The following is an 18,005-nucleotide window of genomic DNA, read 5'->3' as shown; positions in this document are numbered from 1 at the left end:
GGAAAGGGTCTAACAAATTTTAGCTTAGAATGAATTGATGATGTACTAAATCAGTAAAAAGGGCAATAGAAATAAGAGCTGCATCTTGTCTATCAATTAAATGTGCTGTCCCCATGACCAGTGATGTCAAAATTCTAACAGAAATGGGAAGATAGGTGGTGTGGAGTATACTAAACCATACATAATCATTCCCTGAAACATACCGATTTAGAAAAACACATCAACATATTTATTTTCATTTATTTTGTTAAATATCCCACAATTACATTTTAATCTGATTCAGTTCATACTTCAGTGTTGTGGATTTGCATTGACAATGGGCTGTGTATTTGGCATTTCTACTCTCTAGACACTTAAATCTTAAATATATCCTTATCTGAAGTATAAATAATTGAGAAGCTTTCAATAACATAAGAAAATTCCAGAACACTTTATTTAGTGATGAAGAAGATGGGTAGAAAATAGCTCTTTCTCGTTGCTGCTAGATAGTACAGAAAGTCAGAGAGGAATTATAGAACACTATAGTTTCAAAGTACAGAATTTATATAATACAACCTGTATAGGATTTTTCTACAAAAATCTCCCACTTATTTAAAATCAAAGGGAGGTTTTGGATAAAGCACAATATAGTCCATGACCCATTTATGAAACAGAATCAAATTCTCAAGTTTTTCTCATTAGTTAAAATTCTTCAAAAAACTGAGTTCAGGGTAAAAGAGCCCTTCCATGCACACGTTTCAGGCATATTAAGCATAATCTAGATGAGAGATACTCTTTGCGTAAATTACACTCATAAAACTTTTCACTTTCTCTTTAACATTATTTTATGTTTTAAGGTTTAGCAATGCACTTATCACCAAAGCTATTTCTAATATACAGAGTATTAAAAATTCAATCAAAGCAAGTGTCATTTCTCTCTATTGTTCTTGGCTTCCAGTTTTTAGAAACCTGAAGAACATCAAAAAACTTCCCAAGTATTTTGATATGATAAAACAAGGACATGGCTCACAGAACCAGGTATATCCAAGACAGAGTTGTTGAATATCAATCTCTACCATGGCCACAATTTCAAATACTGCACAGTCTTGAACAGCAGGGATCAGCGCATCCCCAGAATCTGTCTGCTTTTCAGCTGGTAGTTTTTTTCCAGCTCTGATAGGGCTTGTGCACGCAACTGAGCAGCATAGAGTCTCTTCTTCAAGTCTCTGTTCTTGGCCTTGTTAGTGGGATAATTCTCAGAATTCTCACCACTGAGGGCATTCTCTTTACTTTCCCCATTGAAGTGAACTTTCTTCTTCGTGAGAGATGAGGGGAAATCAAGTGATTCTTAAGAAAAGAAGAAAATAATTTTTGAGTTACCTAAAAAGGAAATTCATACTTATTTGACTTATTTTCAACTTCATTATTTCAAATGAGACAACCAGGGCTTTGAATTCATAAAGATATATCTTATACTAAAATGTCAGGTAATATAAACTAAAGAAAAACAAAGTTTTCCTTCCATTATTTGGCAGGTTTTGGGCACTAAATTTTAGGTTTATTCATCAAAACAAGCCTAACTCTTGCAATCAAAATAAAAAATAAGTATGGATCATTGATTCATCTAAAAAAAATCACCTATCATTTTATCTAGTTTATTCTTAAAAATTTGCTTGAATATAGGTGCCATATAAATATATTTCTAGAAAAGCAAAGTGATAACATTTTTATTCCAAATAATTTTTCATCGTGTCTTTTCAGAGAAAGACATCTAAACCTGTGGTGTATAAAAAGCTTACTGTTTGCTTGTAAATTAATTCATTATGGAACAGATACAAAATAAAGAAAATTAGCATCATTACATCTGCCTCATTCTGGCAGGAATACTCCTTTTGTATCTTTTTCCACTTTGTACTTAGTAAATGCTTACTTAATGAACTTGATTGTTTCTCCCATTATTACAAAAATGTTTTATTGTTAATTTAAGTCACAACAAATTTAATTTTTATAGAAGACTTTGGCTTGGACATGGTAAGTAGTAATTTATTGTATGGAATTAATGTGCATAAAAATATGTTAGATACAGAGGTCTGTTTCCAAAAGAACATGGTATTAAATATTTTAAGACCAAATTTCTTAAGGAATAAAATAAAGACAAATAACACAATGACTTCTCTTCATCTTTTGTTCAGACAGAGATCTGTTTCTTCACATTTTGTTTCCTTAATAATAGTCTTTTTTTTCATCCCCAACACCTTGCTGAATATAAACAGTAGGTGCTTAAATCCTGAATTATATTATTTAATATTCATAGAGGAAAAGTCCCTGATGGTAATGGTTAGATATGTGATGAATTAGGGAAATCTTCATTTTTCATACCAAGTCCTGTCATACCCTATTGGCACAATATATCAAAACCTTAATATGCTTGAAATATGTCCCATGTATGGTGACTCAATAACTATAAGCAGTATTTTTCTTTTCATATTTCTGTTTAAACATAATCTGTAATAGCCTATGAGATACCTTAAACTATTTAAAAGTTTAGTGTAATACAAAAGAACAGATAAGTTGGAACATGCTCTGGCTAGGTTTCTTTTACAAAGCACTCAAGCTCATTTGTGATGGCCATCCAGTTTAGTGCTTATTTCAACTTTGTTATAAAAGGAAAACAATGTTTCCTTGGGATACTGAAGTTATTTCATATAATTAACTCAATTTCTTTCTGAAAGGACTGAATTTTCTAGTATTAATAAAGAATTAGGTGCTTTTCCTCCCTTTGATATTATTTGAGTACTTCATTAGAAGAAAAAAGAATGTGTTGTAAAAAAAATCATTTAGTTCAAGAAGGAAACAAAACTTCCCACAATGTTCAGTAAGACATCAAATTGTGCTCTGATGTCTGAATCTATTGCATAAAATGCAAAGAATAACAAAACTTATTAAAATGGACAAAATTTTTATTCATTTAGGTAATGTAACCCTAATTAAAAATGTCCTACACCAAATGTGTTTTGGAAAGTTAGCTGCTAAAAATATTAGCTAGAAATTAATATGAAGGTCAAAAAAGTACTAAAAGACTAAAAGACAGAGTACTGAAAAGAGTTGAATGATGTTATAGGGAAAGTGGTGGACTTAGAAATCAGGATGACTTCTGTTTAAAGTCTACTTTTAACACTTATTAACTATGACCCTATTTGGGTGAAAACTGAGACTCAGTTTTCTCATCTGTAATATGGTAATAATATCTGTAGCATATACCTCACAGATTTGCTATGAAATTCAAATGAGATAAAGATTGTAAAAATTTTTGCAAACCCTAAAGCATCATATGTAGTATGGGGAGGGAAAATATGGGGAGGGAAAAAGCCATTATAGTGTATGACAAGTTAAATCTTTGAAAAATTCTAGTTTTGATTCTCATTTTTGAGTTCACAGACTCTTAGAAAAACATTTAGACACCATCCAATTGTATTTGATTCATGAATCTCCAACTGAAAAACATCATATCAAGTGCTGTTAATACATTCTTTGCATTCAGTCTATAAATACTATGTCTTAGGGCACTGAATTGGTAAAATCGGGTTTCCAATGAATAAAATAGTAATTTATTTATAATAGGTTATTTTGAATCGTTCAGGGAAGAAAGACATAGAACAATTTTCCATTGCATTTTATTGGAAATTGTTTTTTAAAATCACAAAATCAACAAAAATGAGAGATGGTAGTTTCACAACCAGCTTCTCCTAGATATACATTAAAATAAGATGGGTGGACAGTGGTCAACAATTTATGTTCTCATTGAACTATATTGAAGGAGCTCCCTGTGTCTTCAACAGATCACAAATCAAATTAGGATTGGGACTTCTAAAGAAATGAAGGAACAAGTCAGAAGGTGACACAATAATGCATATTATAATCAATCACAAGTCTCATTTAAAGCCAAAGTATATGGCAGGAAATGCATAAAGAAAAGTCAACAAAAAACACCATTTCCTATACAAAAGAGACTGGGGGGGAGAGGGGGAGTGAGGGGGGAAGGGGAGGAGGCAGGAGAAAGAGGCAAATGATGCTCACAGTATATAATATTTTCTTTGGCAAATATATTATATTTCAACCTGGAGTAGGCTTTCATCAGGTCTGAAAAGTGCTGATCCACTCTACCCAGTCTAGTTACATATAGTTTTAAAGAAGGGGAAAAGTCAGACCTTCTATACGAGATTTAGGGCCTAATTTGCAGAAACATCTATGTGGTCAGCATCATTAAGTTCTAATTTATATAAAAAGGAAATTAAAAGTTTTGAAAATTTATTTAAAAAGGTAAATCTTAGTGTTACAAATGTACATTTTCCATTTAACGAAATGAATACCAAAAAAAAAAAAAAAAAAAAAAGCCCAGACCTTTTAATTTGATACATAAAATTTAGGCCATTATATTCTATGAACCTTCAGATGATGAGGAAAATCATTTAACCACGTTCTGCCATTATGGAATCCTATTTCAATTACAAATTGTAGTTCAATAAAATTTTGAAAATTTATTCTGGAAGCTGGGATTCTGTACAGCACATGGACTATTAAAAGCATCTTCACAATAGCACCAGTTTGTGGTTATTGGGCATAAAGGTTTTGTTTTAAATCTCATACCTGGGCTATTTGCCAATGCCAAGATCTTCTGTTCCTTTAACAGATTGTAATTTTTCAACAAATTTTCAGCTCTGATGAGTTTGTCTTCTGCAAGTCTCTCCCGGACACAAAGTTCACGTTCTTTCTCTTTAAAAAAACAAACAAAAAACAAAAAACAAGGATGTGCAACAATTTAGCTCAAAGTATCAAGTCAAACTGAACAGAATTCATTTTTCAAAATTTAATAATTTCTCACAAAAGAAATTTATATAACCTCTTTCTTGAAATGTCTTATCTCCAACTGAAACTTTATAAAACTACATTTTATCTTTAGCAAGTCTTCACCATATAGAATTTGGCTGCCAAGAGTTAATTTTATTGTTTATTTGTGTTGAATTAATAGGATTATTTTAGGTCAATGAAAATTGATTATGTTCTCTTTTTCAATTCAAAAAGAACCACCAGGAAACATTTCATTCTCAGTGATGATATCCTGGCATAACATGTAAAGCCAACTTTTTCGACTGATGATACCCTCAAATAACAGAAAACCACAATTATCAGGAACTATTATTCAAATGATATAGAAGGTTAAAAAAAAATCCAGATTTCAATGTCAATAAAAAATCCGGAGTATTAAAAAGAGAAAAGCTTCAAGTACTTTTATTCTTTAAGAATTTACTACTGGAAAAAAAAAAGAAGAAAAAACATGGTTGCCCTCTATCAATCAGACCACTTTTAAATTCCCAGGGAAGTTATGTAGTGTCAATTTTTATCAATTTAATAACTTTGGAAAAGCAAACAAGTAAATGTTACCTAAAAATGTTAATAGATATGATAGTAGTCTTTCTAATTTTTGGACATTAGAGTAAAAAGGCTGGAAAAGAGATCAAAACAGCAATAAGTATAACCTATATCATAAATCTATCAATTTTTCAGGTCCAGAGTTTAACTTAAGAAGCACCCTCACTACATGTATACATATGTTGTATTTAACTTATACTTTTAACATATTTAACATGTATATTAGTCAACCTGCCATCTGGGAGATAGGGTGGGGGGAAGGAGGGAAAAAGTTGGAACAAAACGCTTTGCAATTGTCAATGCTGAAAAATTACCCATGCATATATCTTGTAAATAAAAAGCTATAATAAAAAAATAAAGTTTATCTCCAAAGAAGAAAAAAAAAAGAAGCATTCTTCCTTCCATTTAAATTTGAAAGCCAAGACTTGTGTGATTAGTCTTAGTAACTATACTACAACATGTTTTTATATACCTATTTGTCCCTTTTATTTGAATTGACTTAACAATACTACAGAATTTTGGGAAGAAAAATATGGGAAGAGAAAATAGCCATCTATGTTCAGAAGCCAAGAATGATTTTTACAGAAAATAAGGAACACCAAGGAAGCTAGTTATAATAGAAATACTTGGTGGAAAATGGGTGGCAAGTAATGTGACTTCTCCTTTTACTGAAGTGAAATAGTTACATTTAGTACCTAATGGTATAGCTGAAGATAAGAACTTAATACTAAAGATAAAATGTTGATATGTTTGCATATACTCTTAGGGGGAAATGGAAACATTCAATTCTCTCATTCTTTTCCCTTTCAAAATGAATACTATTTCCTACGTTCTAGCCTTTCTTCTCTTGCTTTGATGGCTCTCTCTCTCTCCTGCAATTGTAGCTCCTTGAGTCTCAGTTCTGTCATTGCAGGGCCTGAATTCTGCAGCTTTTCTGGCTCTCCTGATCGTCGTCCCCTCTTCTCAGGATTTTTTCTATGCTCTTCAGCTACCAAGTCTGCTATCAAAGAGTTTTCCAGAATTTCTTCAACAGATGGTCGACAGTAATCCTTGAAAAATGTAAAACATACAAATAATCATGACAAAATTAATTTTTCTGTCATTTAGAAGTCAGACTTACTTATAAAGTAAGACAGCCACTGCTTTATGTACAGGCCTTGAAAATATTCAGAAAAAAATTAGCTAAGTCCTATGATATACTCCAGGAAGGTATGTGTCCCTTTTTTTCACCATCACACTTTTCCACTTTTCAAAGTCCCATTCTTCTAGCAGCTTAACAATCTGAGGTAGTATTTTCACTGCCTCCCAGCAGTTACTTGAATACAGAGTGCATTTATAATAAAAGTTGTCTAACTTGAATGCACTCTGATTTTTCATCATTAAAGATGGCAAGGGAGTTAAGACAAAGAAAAGTACACTAAGCATGACTCACATCTGGTACCAGCCCCTATATGCTAAGATCTTTCTTCAGGGTCCTTTCCCCTGTCCCACTTAGCTACTAAAATTAAATCATGGCCAACATCATAGGCAGTTAGATGGCACCATGGGTTAGAGTCCTGGACTTGACATGGGAAAGCTCGACCTTCAAATCCAGCCTCAGATACGTACTAGCTATGTGATCCTGGGCAAATCATTTAACTTCTTTCAGCTCACTTTCCTCATCGTAAAGCAGGGATGATAATAACTGCACCTACCTCACAGGGTTGGTGTGAGTCTGAAATGACATAATATATGGAAACCACTTTGCAAATCTCAAAACACTATATAAGTGCTGGTTATCTTGTAATCTCTTTATGATCCCACAATCTTCTATTCTGACTCAAGGAGACAATACAGTATCATACAAAAAAACATCAAATTAGGAGTCAGAAGATCCAGGTTCATATCTTAAATCTACTCTTTATATTGTTCTTCCTTTGTTTCAAAGACTACCATTGACATCACAGGGTGATGTCTTGACTTACACATGAATTAGATTTCAGTGAGACAGTTACACAGTCCTCAGCCCCCACCCTCTTCCATAGCTGTCAGTCCAGGGATGAGACAAAAATCAAGACTGGCAGTGGCCCAGGATGCAGTGGATGACTTTGATGTCTTCAGTACCTGACCAAAGTACCCCACACCACCTGCTTCAGATGCCTTCGTGGACAATGGCACAAGCTGTTCTCATCTGCCCATACTGCCAGCGGAAGCCCTCACATGCTTGGGGTAGACATCCCCCAACTCACTGACAGCTTTAGTCCACCTGCTAAGACACTTTTACCCAGCTGTGGCCACCCACTGCACACTACAGCTTCTTGAAGCCACAGGTGAGTGTTAGACGACGGGTAGACAAAGATAAATGAGCAGTTCTGAAAAGCGCTTAGCAAGCCTTCAACACTAAAACTGCTAGTCTTCTTTGGAAATCCCATACATTTCTATTTTATCCTTACTAGCTATAAGACACTGGGCAAGTCATCTGTCTTTCTTAGGGTCTCACTAATGTTCCTACCTTAAATCCCTTGGGTACAAACCACATACATTTACCATTTTCCCCATCCTAAATCACATTTTCCCTTTTTCTAACATTATTCCCGATACCCATTCTCTTTACTCTTTTCTGCTTGGGTAAAATACAATACTCATGTTATGCTGGTTCCATCTACTCACTCCTCAACAGAACACCCTGACCTAAAACTCCTGATAGGCACAAATCAGGGGAAGTGACTGAGTCTGAATCGCATTTCTTGCTCCCGCCTCTTCCCACCTGCCATCTGTCAGATATAGAGCAGAAGGAAAAAGGAAAGGAACAGCAGGCAAGTCCACGAGGACAGTTAATTTGCCAAATTTACATATGTTCTCAACTTGTCTTGAATAGCAGACTAGTTTTTTAAGGATATCTATTCCAATGATTATGCAGTATTTTTTAAACCAATAAAAAATAATAATAATATAAACACCAAAATAAGCATGTCCAATTACAACACACTCAACCTTACCTTCAAATTTAGCATCTTGGTAATAATATTATTCAACTCATCTGAGTAACGATATGGAATTCGCCTGAATTTTCCTTCTCTGATCTTTTCAGTTAATTCTTTCTGGCTAAAAGCTGTAAAAGGAGGCCTGAAAGAAAAAAAAATAAAAACAAAACAAAAATCCATAGAATATTTCTTTTAAAAAGAGTATATATATAAATGTATATGGCATGATCATTTACTCAGTTTTTTTCACTAAACATTTGAGGAACAAGAGGGGAAAAATGATATATGACTATAATAAAATTAAGAATATTTTAATTTTTATTTTATTTTTATATTTATTTTATTTTATAAATGACTTCTTTTTCTTTAGAATATTTAAAAGGGAAAAGATAAAGAGAAGAGAGATACAAGCATTCCTTTGATGCAGAGAATGTTTTATTTTTTTCCTTAGAAATACCCTGAATTCTTTACCTTCCTGATTCAGATTTCTCCTTCTATATTCCAATATCATAGAAAGGCAATACTACTATTAATTGCAAATCTATTTGATCTTCAGTTAGATTTCAGGATTGAAACATGAGTGACAGAAGTTTAAACAAGTGCAGCATCAGTGCTACAGATTGCAACTTAAAACTAGATTTTAAGTGTGTTTCTGTCTACCCCAATTTTAGACCAGATTCTTTCATGCTCTGTATGCAACATAATTTGAATAACTATTTAAAAGGAAAATGAACTTTTTGCAAGGGGACAAATTATACACATATCGTTGTCAATGATTCATCATACTTACGTTAAGGCACACAATTCATACAGCAAGCAACCTAAAGACCAGATATCAGACTTTTCATTATAGGACATACGATTCATTTGTTCCTTAAAAAAAATTGGGGGAAGAAAAAGTTATTTTTGTTAGAAATTTATATAAACTGATTTCTGAAATAAATGCAACTCCTGCAATGTATAATATTTATCTTGGATAACTATACTAACGCACTGAATACCAATCTACAAATAAGATCTGAGATAAATCTCAAGCCTCTTCCTTAATAATAAGTTACCCTAATTTACTATGATTTTTTAAAAGGATTGTTTTATCCTAAAATATAGCCAAGTCAAGCCTCTCTCCAAAGGAGGATATTTTTTTTAAAGGCCAGAATACTATAATACTTTCTCCTGAATAATCTTAATAGTTACTATTGGCAAACTGAATCATAAATTTATGTTCTTTCCATTAATCCACAACATTAACAAAGTTAAGTCAACAAACTTTTCTCAATACTTATTGTAGTCCCCATGGGAGAAATAAGCCAGATCTAATTACAATGAAGCAACTAGACAGGTTTTAAGTTTGGCAAGAACCACTTCTAAATAGTGTTCCTTTACAACAGAGGATTTCAATTGGAATTTGATCCCTTGTGAAAATATCACTGCCAATCTTTGTACAAAGATTATCCTTTTTATCCTTAAAAGATCTGACTTATTTATATTTCTGTACTAAATTATTAAGTTTTAATAATATAAGTTTGATGATCACAAGTATTCTCTATGAAACATGAAAATAGATAAGTATTTTTAATATGCTATAACTCTTTAAAGCGGAATAAGAAAAATTAAAACTACTTGTCACGGCAAATAAAAGGCACTCAACAAAATCCAATTTCATCCTAAATTTTAGGGTTTTTTTTTTAATTAAATTTTATTTTCAGATCTGAATTAATTCCCTCTCATTTCTTTCCCTATTCCCTACTGAGAAAACAAGAAAAGTAAACTGCTTTAGTACTTATATTTAAGATTTTGCCAAAGACATTCAAATTCTGAAATGCTTACTGGAGACATATAATAAGGTGTGCCAACAAATGTTTTTGCAAAACTTGTATCATGGTTTAATATCCTAGCCAGTCCAAAGTCTCCAAGTTTAACATTTTTCTTGCTATCCAGGAAAACATTAGCTGGCTTCAGATCCCGATGCAACACAGTGTGGCCACCATCACTTCGTCTATGACACTCCTTTAGGGCCAAGGTCAGCTGGGTCATTACACGAAGAACAAAATCTTCATCTGAGTAATGTCTATGGCACAGAAATTAATAAAGACAAATTATTTCAAACAAACTAAGACTTCTGACAATTCAGTGCAAGTGAAGAATATGAGTACTATAACATATTGCTGTAAAAGTTAACAGTCTTACATCTCAAGATATATAAAATTAATGCTAAAATACAGTGAGGGGAGATGATAGTCTTCTAATTTATGAAGAAAGCATAAATTAAATAGTTCCATTGATTTTTAGCAATTCGAAAATATTTCAAAGTTCCTAAGTCTAAACTTTTACTATTTCTACCTTCCTATTAGTCCCATTTACTTATTAAAAGTGCTATTTTTAGTATATAAATGAGCACTCATAAGGGTAAATGCATATATATATACACATATAGATACGCACACACACGTATGTATAAAAACACACAGAGTACAAATAGACTTATCACAACAAAGAGAAGATAAATTATTACCTTTGCTAAGACTAAGCATCCTATGAATCATGGTTCATAAGTGGTTAAGAGTTCTTATTACCTGTTTTTAAAAAAGTCTAAGAGAATCTTCATCACTCAATTCATTCTATGTTTTCAAAGGAAGAGAGACAGAAAAAACAGGGTTTTTTTCCACTTCTTATACTGGCTATATGTAAATTGCTTACCCTTGCAATGTTGTCCCTTCTTTAAAACTATGAATTAGAGAAAGTGACAAACTGTATTTTGTGAAAGGGGTTTCTTCATATAGGAGCTCCTCATATCATAAATGAAATTCCCTATTTCAAGGAGTCTCTCTCTCCTTAATGAAGTCTTTCCTGACTTCCACTTCCATCTTCCAGCTAAATGTAATTTCTGCCTTTTCTAAACCTTCTCTAGCTCTCTCAATCCCTTCTTTATGGCATTTACACTTATATTAGAGTTAGTAGCTTAAAAGACAGAAAGTATACTTGTCATTATTGTTATTCTTCAAATGTTCAGTGCCGTCTAATTTGTTGTGACCCTGTGGACTACAACTGTCCATGGAGTTTTTCTAGCAAAGATACTGGAAGGATTTGCCATTTCTTTCTCCAGTGGATTAAGACAGAGGATAAATGACTTGTCTAGGATCACACAGATAGTTAAGTATCTGAGACTGGAATTGAACTCCAATCTTCCTGACTAAGGCATTTATTATATTTTAAATGTAAGATCTTTAAAAGAAAAGTTGGCATCTAATTCAGCTTTGTAAGTACCTGATAAGTAGTGTTTTTTACATAATAAGCATTCAATAAATATTTGCTGACTTAAATTTACTTATACTTGTTTACCTTATTGTAACAAAACAAAATTTTTAAAATAGAAACTAGATCAATTTCTAGTTCAATATAGAAAACCATACATACCTTTCTTTGGTGCATTTTGTTATAACACTAGCCAGATCCCCTCCTTCACAATATTCCATTACAATATAAAGTGTTGTATTGGATCTATCAATAATACGATCATAATAGCGAACAATATTTGGATGTTTCAGTTCACGGAGCAAATTCACTTCAGAGACAAGCATTTGTTTCTCAGCTTCTGTCATAGAGCCATAGTCAAGTTCTTTCCAAACTAATACCTAAAATAAGAATTTCCAAAAGATATCAACTCAGCATATTGAGTCTGTAGCATTAAAAATTGCTAATCAAGGGACTCCTATAGCTTGGATTTTTCCCCACACAAAGACTTTTTTTAAATTTCCCTATTTAATAGAAATCATAGGCAGAGAAACATATTCCAGTTTAGAGGCTTTCAGCCTTCACTGTAACACATGACCTCTGCTATAACCAAAGGCTCTCACAATACATGTATTTATTTTAAAATACATACGCACGCGCACGCACACACACACACACACACACACACACACACACAAGTGCTCTGCTCTAAATTGTAACCCCCTTTCTGATTACTTTGTAAATACTGCTTACCTCAGGATCATAGGATCAAAATTTAGAGATGAAAGAGTCCTTATGTCATCTAGTTCTATTTATCATTATGTTTGTGTATATACATACATATTCACACACATAGTGTTTTGCAAACCTTAAAACACTATATAAATGTTAGCTATTGTTCATTATTATTATTATTATTGTTATTACAGGTGAGAAAATTGAAGGTGATTGACATATACTAAACACCCAAAAGAACAGGAATTGAAACCAACTTCCCAAAAACTAAATTAAGTGCCCTTCCTATTGTGGTACCCACCCTCAATTTCAAGTTCTACTTTAATTAAGGTAGCATGCTACTATCTGAAATGATTCCAGTAATTTGCTAATTTCCCCATTACCATATTAACTTGTTGATATCCCCTTTCCCAATTTCAAAGGAAGCAGCTCATGCGATTTGGGATCAGCAACATCCACCTAGTTTTTCCTTCCTAAAGAATTACTTTAATTTGCAACAGTTGCAGTAGCTGTTTCATTCAAAAGCAGAAGTAGAAGAACCCAGTTTGTTGACAGTCACTGCTATGAGAGTTTCAGACATTAGAGGTTGAAGGAAGTAACAAGTATACTCAGTAACAAGACACATAATTTCTTCCCTTCCTTATTTTATCTTTATAAAACATTTACCTAAAACAGAAAGGGAATTGTGGTTACAATAAATTATAATGCAGATTTAAAAGGATTCTTAAATTCAGGTCTTAGTGTCACGCCCATTTCCCACTTCAGAAAACAACATTCCATTTCAGAGAATAATACAGATGTATCATCTTTTATCACAACTTTGCTTGCTTCTGTGTCTGTCCCATTTCCTTGCTATATTAAATTAAAGTTTTTTAGTTATGGTGAGCAACAATCATGCCTTTTTTTTCCCCCCATCTTTGCATACCAATACCAAGCATGTAGACTTGCACATAATAATGCTTTAGATTAGGAGAGACCTTGAAAGCAACCTAGATCAATTCCTTCATTTTATAGATAAGGGAACTATAGCCCCAGGAGAAAAGATGTGCCCAAAATCACACAGGAAGTGCCAGAGCTGAAGTTAATCACAAGATTTAAACAGGGAGAAGGAATGGAATAAGGAAGAAATACCTTCTGTGTCAGGCACTGTCTTCCAATCCTCACAAGCACCACAAGAGACAGTTGCTGTTATTATCCCTCTTTTATAGTTGGGAAATTGAGTCAGAGTCACACAAAGACCTAAGACCTGATATGAACTCAAGTTTCCCTGACTCCAGGTCAGTCTCTATTCCCCATGCAACCTAGATGCTAGATAAACTAAATCATCAAACTGAACCTTATTTTATAGGTGAAAAAACTGAGAATCCTCAAGAATGATTTGGGAGGCATCGTTGCATAATGGAAACTGATAGACTCAAGAATGAGGAGTGCTAGTAAGTGCAATTTTTGTGTGTCTAACTCTGGTCCTTGATTTCATTGTTGGGGAACAAGAATGGAAAGGAAGGAAAAGAAGAAAGAAAAGATGGTGTTGAATATACAGTTCCTTAAATCCTTTTTTCTATGCTGGTTGGTATTCAAAAAATGTTGGTTGAAAATTGATACCACTAGTAAAAATTGGTACTGTGGGCAGTCCATGGAGCCAAGATAGAGAAAAGATAAAAACTTGGGCAAAGAGGACAAAAAGGAAAAACAGAAAAACATGGAAAGAGACAGAAGCTGGGATAGAGACACAGAGACAAAGTGAGAAAAGAAAAACAGACTAAGAAACAATGACAGAAATAAAAAGAAAAATTGAGACTAAGACTGAAACAGAAAAACAGACATGCTTGAGATAGCTAATGTATTGTGTAGTTATGTGTACGACCCTGTTATTCCTTTATTAAACTCTTAAAATTTTACGAAAGCAGACCCCAGTCACATACACTTGGAACCTCAACAAGAGCACTGCATGCAGTAAGGGATCAAAAAGATTTGTCACTAAAGTTTCTCCTCCTTTCCTCTTCCCATCCACCTCACTCTCCAGGATACTTGTTTAAATCAAACTCTCAGGAAACAGACTTTTCCCTTAAAAAGGAACAAGTGGGGCTGGCGTCCCTTCGGGTTAAAAGAACGTCCTTTTACCAGGTGTAACTTTGCGGGTGCAAGCGCCTTCCCTCTTTGGAGGTAGTGACGTAGACCCCCGTAATAGACAGCGGGGCTGGGCACTCCCAGAGGACAAAGTGCACATTTTTGGGACCGTAAAGTGAGTCAGAAGGTACGGCGTTCAGCACACTGGCAAGGGCCGGAGGAGGAACACCGGCGGCAGCAGCCTACAGCTCGGGTTTCTTCCTCTTCTGCTCCGCCAAGCTGCAAGCTTCCTCCAGCACGGAAATGACCGAGCGGAGGAGGATCCACAGCTGGGAGAGTGGGGGAGAAGGGGCGTTTCTCCTTCCTTTCCAGCTGGGAGCCCCAGGGCTGGGGGCGGGGGAGGCCGCGCACGAGACTGCAGGGAGCCCGGGGATGGCCTCGGAAGGAGGAGGCGCTCTCACCTTGCCGTCGCTCTTTCTCCGTATCTTTTGGCAGCGGCCATAAGAGCCGGTACCAATTGTGAAGAGCACCTCGTAGTCCTCCACTCGGGAAGGCATAGCTCCGACGCAGCTGCCTCTGAAAACCAGACACGAGCGCAAGCTCAACCACCAGGCAGAGCCAGAGAGGAGGCCGCGGGATCCACCAGTGTCGTTTAACCGTCGCGGGCTCTACCTCGCTGCTTATTGGCCGGAGGCACCGCCGCCCCGCACCTCTGATTGGACAGGAGGGAAACAACAACTTTGGCATCTCGGGAAAAGGGGAGTCGCTAAGCAACGGCATCGGCGTCAGCGTCAGATTTCCAAAAGGGAGGGGGAAAGGGGCGGAGTCAAGTTGAGGGGCAGGGCGCATCGAGAGGCTCTAGGCCAACCCATTTTGACCCACGCCTGCTGTATTCGCCGTTCTCTCCATTCATGCCCTCTGCACACTGCCCTCCGGCCTCTGCACACTGCCCTTATCGCTTTTGCACACAGCTCTCACTCCGAGCCGGGCTTGCCTGCTGTGGGTGTGGCTGCGGTGACAGGTTGGGTCGGGGAAGGGGATGGAAGAAGGTTACGCCTGAGCTGAGGGACAGTCACCTTTTATCTGAAGTGCCACAGACAGCAGTAATAAAAACGCCTACGTTTAAGAGAATGGGAGGCTTTTATTCATCCTGTGTCTTTAGGAAACTTAAACTTAGGGGCAAATCAAATCAAATCTTTATTGAACGCCTGCTGTGTGCTGGGTCAAAGAAGCTTCGTGATAAGTGATCAAAAGTTAGGACTGTGAAGTCCGGGTTAGTCCCCTGGATACCTTAGAATCAGCCGGAGTCCGGATAAGCAAAAGTCCTTGGTCTTTAGTCTTGGTCTTTAAAGGTAGAAGGGAATTGGATCGATTCAGAATCTCCACAACCTCCTTCTTCCTCTATTGCCAAAGTGCCTCTGGCTAATCTCCCTCCATCCCCCTAGTCCCGCCTACAATTCTCTGTATACACCAATTATCGAGCTAGCACAGGATAGTGGGAGGGCCATTTTCCAAGTATGTGCTTACAGAGTATTGTCCAATGGGCAATTAGCCTTAAGTGCTCGGTTGCCGGCTTGAGTGCATTAACTCGAGAGTTTTATCCTTTTTCAAAGAACTATGTATGCCTAAAGGGCTATAAATTTATGCAAATCCTTTGACCTAACTGCTACTACCAGGCAGGAATCCCAAAGAGAGTTGGGGGGGAAAGAAAAGGATTTATATGTACAGAAATATTTGTGGCAGCTCTCTTCTCAGGCAAAAAAAAAAAAAAAAAAAAAAACCTGGAAACTGAGGGGATACTCATAAATTGGGGGATGGCTGAATAAATTGTGATATGTGTCCGTGATGAAATTTTATTGTTCTATGGGAAACGATGAGCAGGATGCTCTCAGAAAAACCTGGAAAGTCCTCCATTAACTCAAGCAAAATGAAATATATTGTAATCAAAGTAATAGCAATGTTCTGGGATGATCAGGTATGAATGACTTTGCTATTCTTTGTAGTACAATGATCCATAACTACTCTGAAGGACTTATGAAAAATGCCATCCATACACAGAGAAGGAACTGATTGCCTGAATACAGATTAAAGCATCCTTTCTTTCTTCCTCCCTTCCCTTCTTCTCTTTCTTCCCTCCCTTTCTCCATCTATATTTCTCTCTTATTTTTCTTGATTTTTTTTAAAGGGGGAGATTATGTTTTCTGTTACAACATGACTTTTATGAAAATGTTTTGCATAACTTCACATGTGCTTTTTTAATGGGAGCTGGAGGTGGTGATAAGGAAGAGAATCTGGAACTCAAAAGTTTTTTAAATAATGTTAAAACTCATTTTAAATGTAACTGAGGGGGAATATTAAATAAATTTTAAAACCTAAAAATAATTTTTTAAAAACTGAAGCTCACATTCCCTGTGAGCTCAGTGATCTAACAGACCATATTAGATAATTTGACAAATAATAGCCTTTGATGGGATATGATAAGTGCCCTAAGACTTGACTGTTAGGAGAGCCATTGTTGAAGATTTACCAAAATACCCTTGACATCCTCTTCAATTTTGAATTTTCTTCTTTCTAGGTTTTCAGGACAATGTTCTCTGCTGCCTCTACCCAACTGCTTCTCATTTTCTTTGCAATTTCACCTCTAAAGTTCTTTCCTGAGCTTACTTCTCTTTTCCATCAATGCAATCTATCTCCCTAAGTGATCTCAGCTCCCTAAGATCCATTATCATTTCTTCACAGATGATCCCCAGCTCCATACATCAAGTTCTAATGTCTCTCCTGAGATCCAGTTCTAAATAAATGGCTTTTGGGCATCCTTAATTGTATGGTATAATTATTTTTCTCTTTTCAAACTTTCTCTTCTTCCATACCTCCTATTACTAATAACACCACTATCCTTCCAGGCTTCAGAGATCTGTAGATACCTCATGTGTCTATGATCTGTTTGCTGAATTGTGTCATTTCTCTCTTCACAGCATCCCTCTTCCTTCTATTTACAGTCACTATCCTAGTTCAAGCTCTTATCACCTGAGACCTAGACTATAAACTCTCTGATTGATCTTCCTTTCTCAAGCCTCTTCTTTTTTAATCCATCCTACCTCAGCTGCCAAGATGATTTTCCTAAATCAGAAGTCTGCCTATTCAATAAACTCCTATAAATGGTAACTCAATGCTGTCAGGAACAGAAGTACTTTGTCATTTAAAGATTTTTATAACCTTGTTCCTTCTCACCTATCCAATCTACTTAAACTTTCCTCCCTCCCCTGCACTCCATAATCCAAACCTCACTGACCTGCTAGGTGTTTCTCAAACAGAACATCTTCTGTCTTTCTGCCTTTGCTTTGGCTATCTTCCATGCCTGGAATGCTTTCCTTCCCTATCTCCACAAGTTTCCTAACTTCCTTTCAATTTAAATTTCACTTGATGAAATCACAAATCTGTTGGAGCATTCTAATTAGTATATTAACAATAATATCAATAGCTCTGATTTCTATGACACTGTCAAGTAGTTACTATTTTTTAATTCCCGTTTTACAAATGAAACTGAGAAGTCACACAGCTAGTAGAAAGCCCTCTATAATTTTCTTTAATCTGAGCAAA

The 18,005-nt window shown here is 35.4% G+C and overlaps 1 protein-coding gene across 2 annotated transcripts; it reads right to left on the bottom strand.

Annotated features, from left to right (window-relative positions):
- Positions 1-411: 411 nt before the first annotated feature.
- NEK2 (NIMA related kinase 2) lies at positions 412-16,567 on the bottom strand. Of its 2 annotated transcripts, none has more exons than XM_051998438.1 (8): positions 14,867-16,563; positions 11,787-12,004; positions 10,200-10,440; positions 9,163-9,245; positions 8,388-8,514; positions 6,239-6,458; positions 4,627-4,752; positions 412-1,326 (listed from the first exon to the last, which is right to left on the bottom strand). In XM_051998438.1, the coding sequence occupies exons 1-8, from the start codon at positions 14,960-14,962 to the stop codon at positions 1,100-1,102; spliced, it is 1,338 nt and encodes a 445-aa protein (XP_051854398.1). In that variant the 5' UTR covers positions 14,963-16,563; the 3' UTR covers positions 412-1,099. The 2 variants fall into 2 exon arrangements, with proteins under 2 accessions (XP_051854398.1, XP_051854399.1); XM_051998439.1 differs by lacking the exon at positions 412-1,326 and adding an exon at positions 3,637-3,846 and having other exon boundaries at positions 14,867-16,567.
- Positions 16,568-18,005: the final 1,438 nt, after the last annotated feature.

This window comes from Antechinus flavipes, chromosome 4 (genome assembly GCF_016432865.1).
Source record: "Antechinus flavipes isolate AdamAnt ecotype Samford, QLD, Australia chromosome 4, AdamAnt_v2, whole genome shotgun sequence".
Classification (NCBI taxonomy): Eukaryota; Metazoa; Chordata; class Mammalia; order Dasyuromorphia; family Dasyuridae; genus Antechinus; species Antechinus flavipes.
The sequence above is the reverse complement of the archived record's forward strand: the minus strand, read 5'-3'. Positions and strand labels throughout refer to the sequence as shown.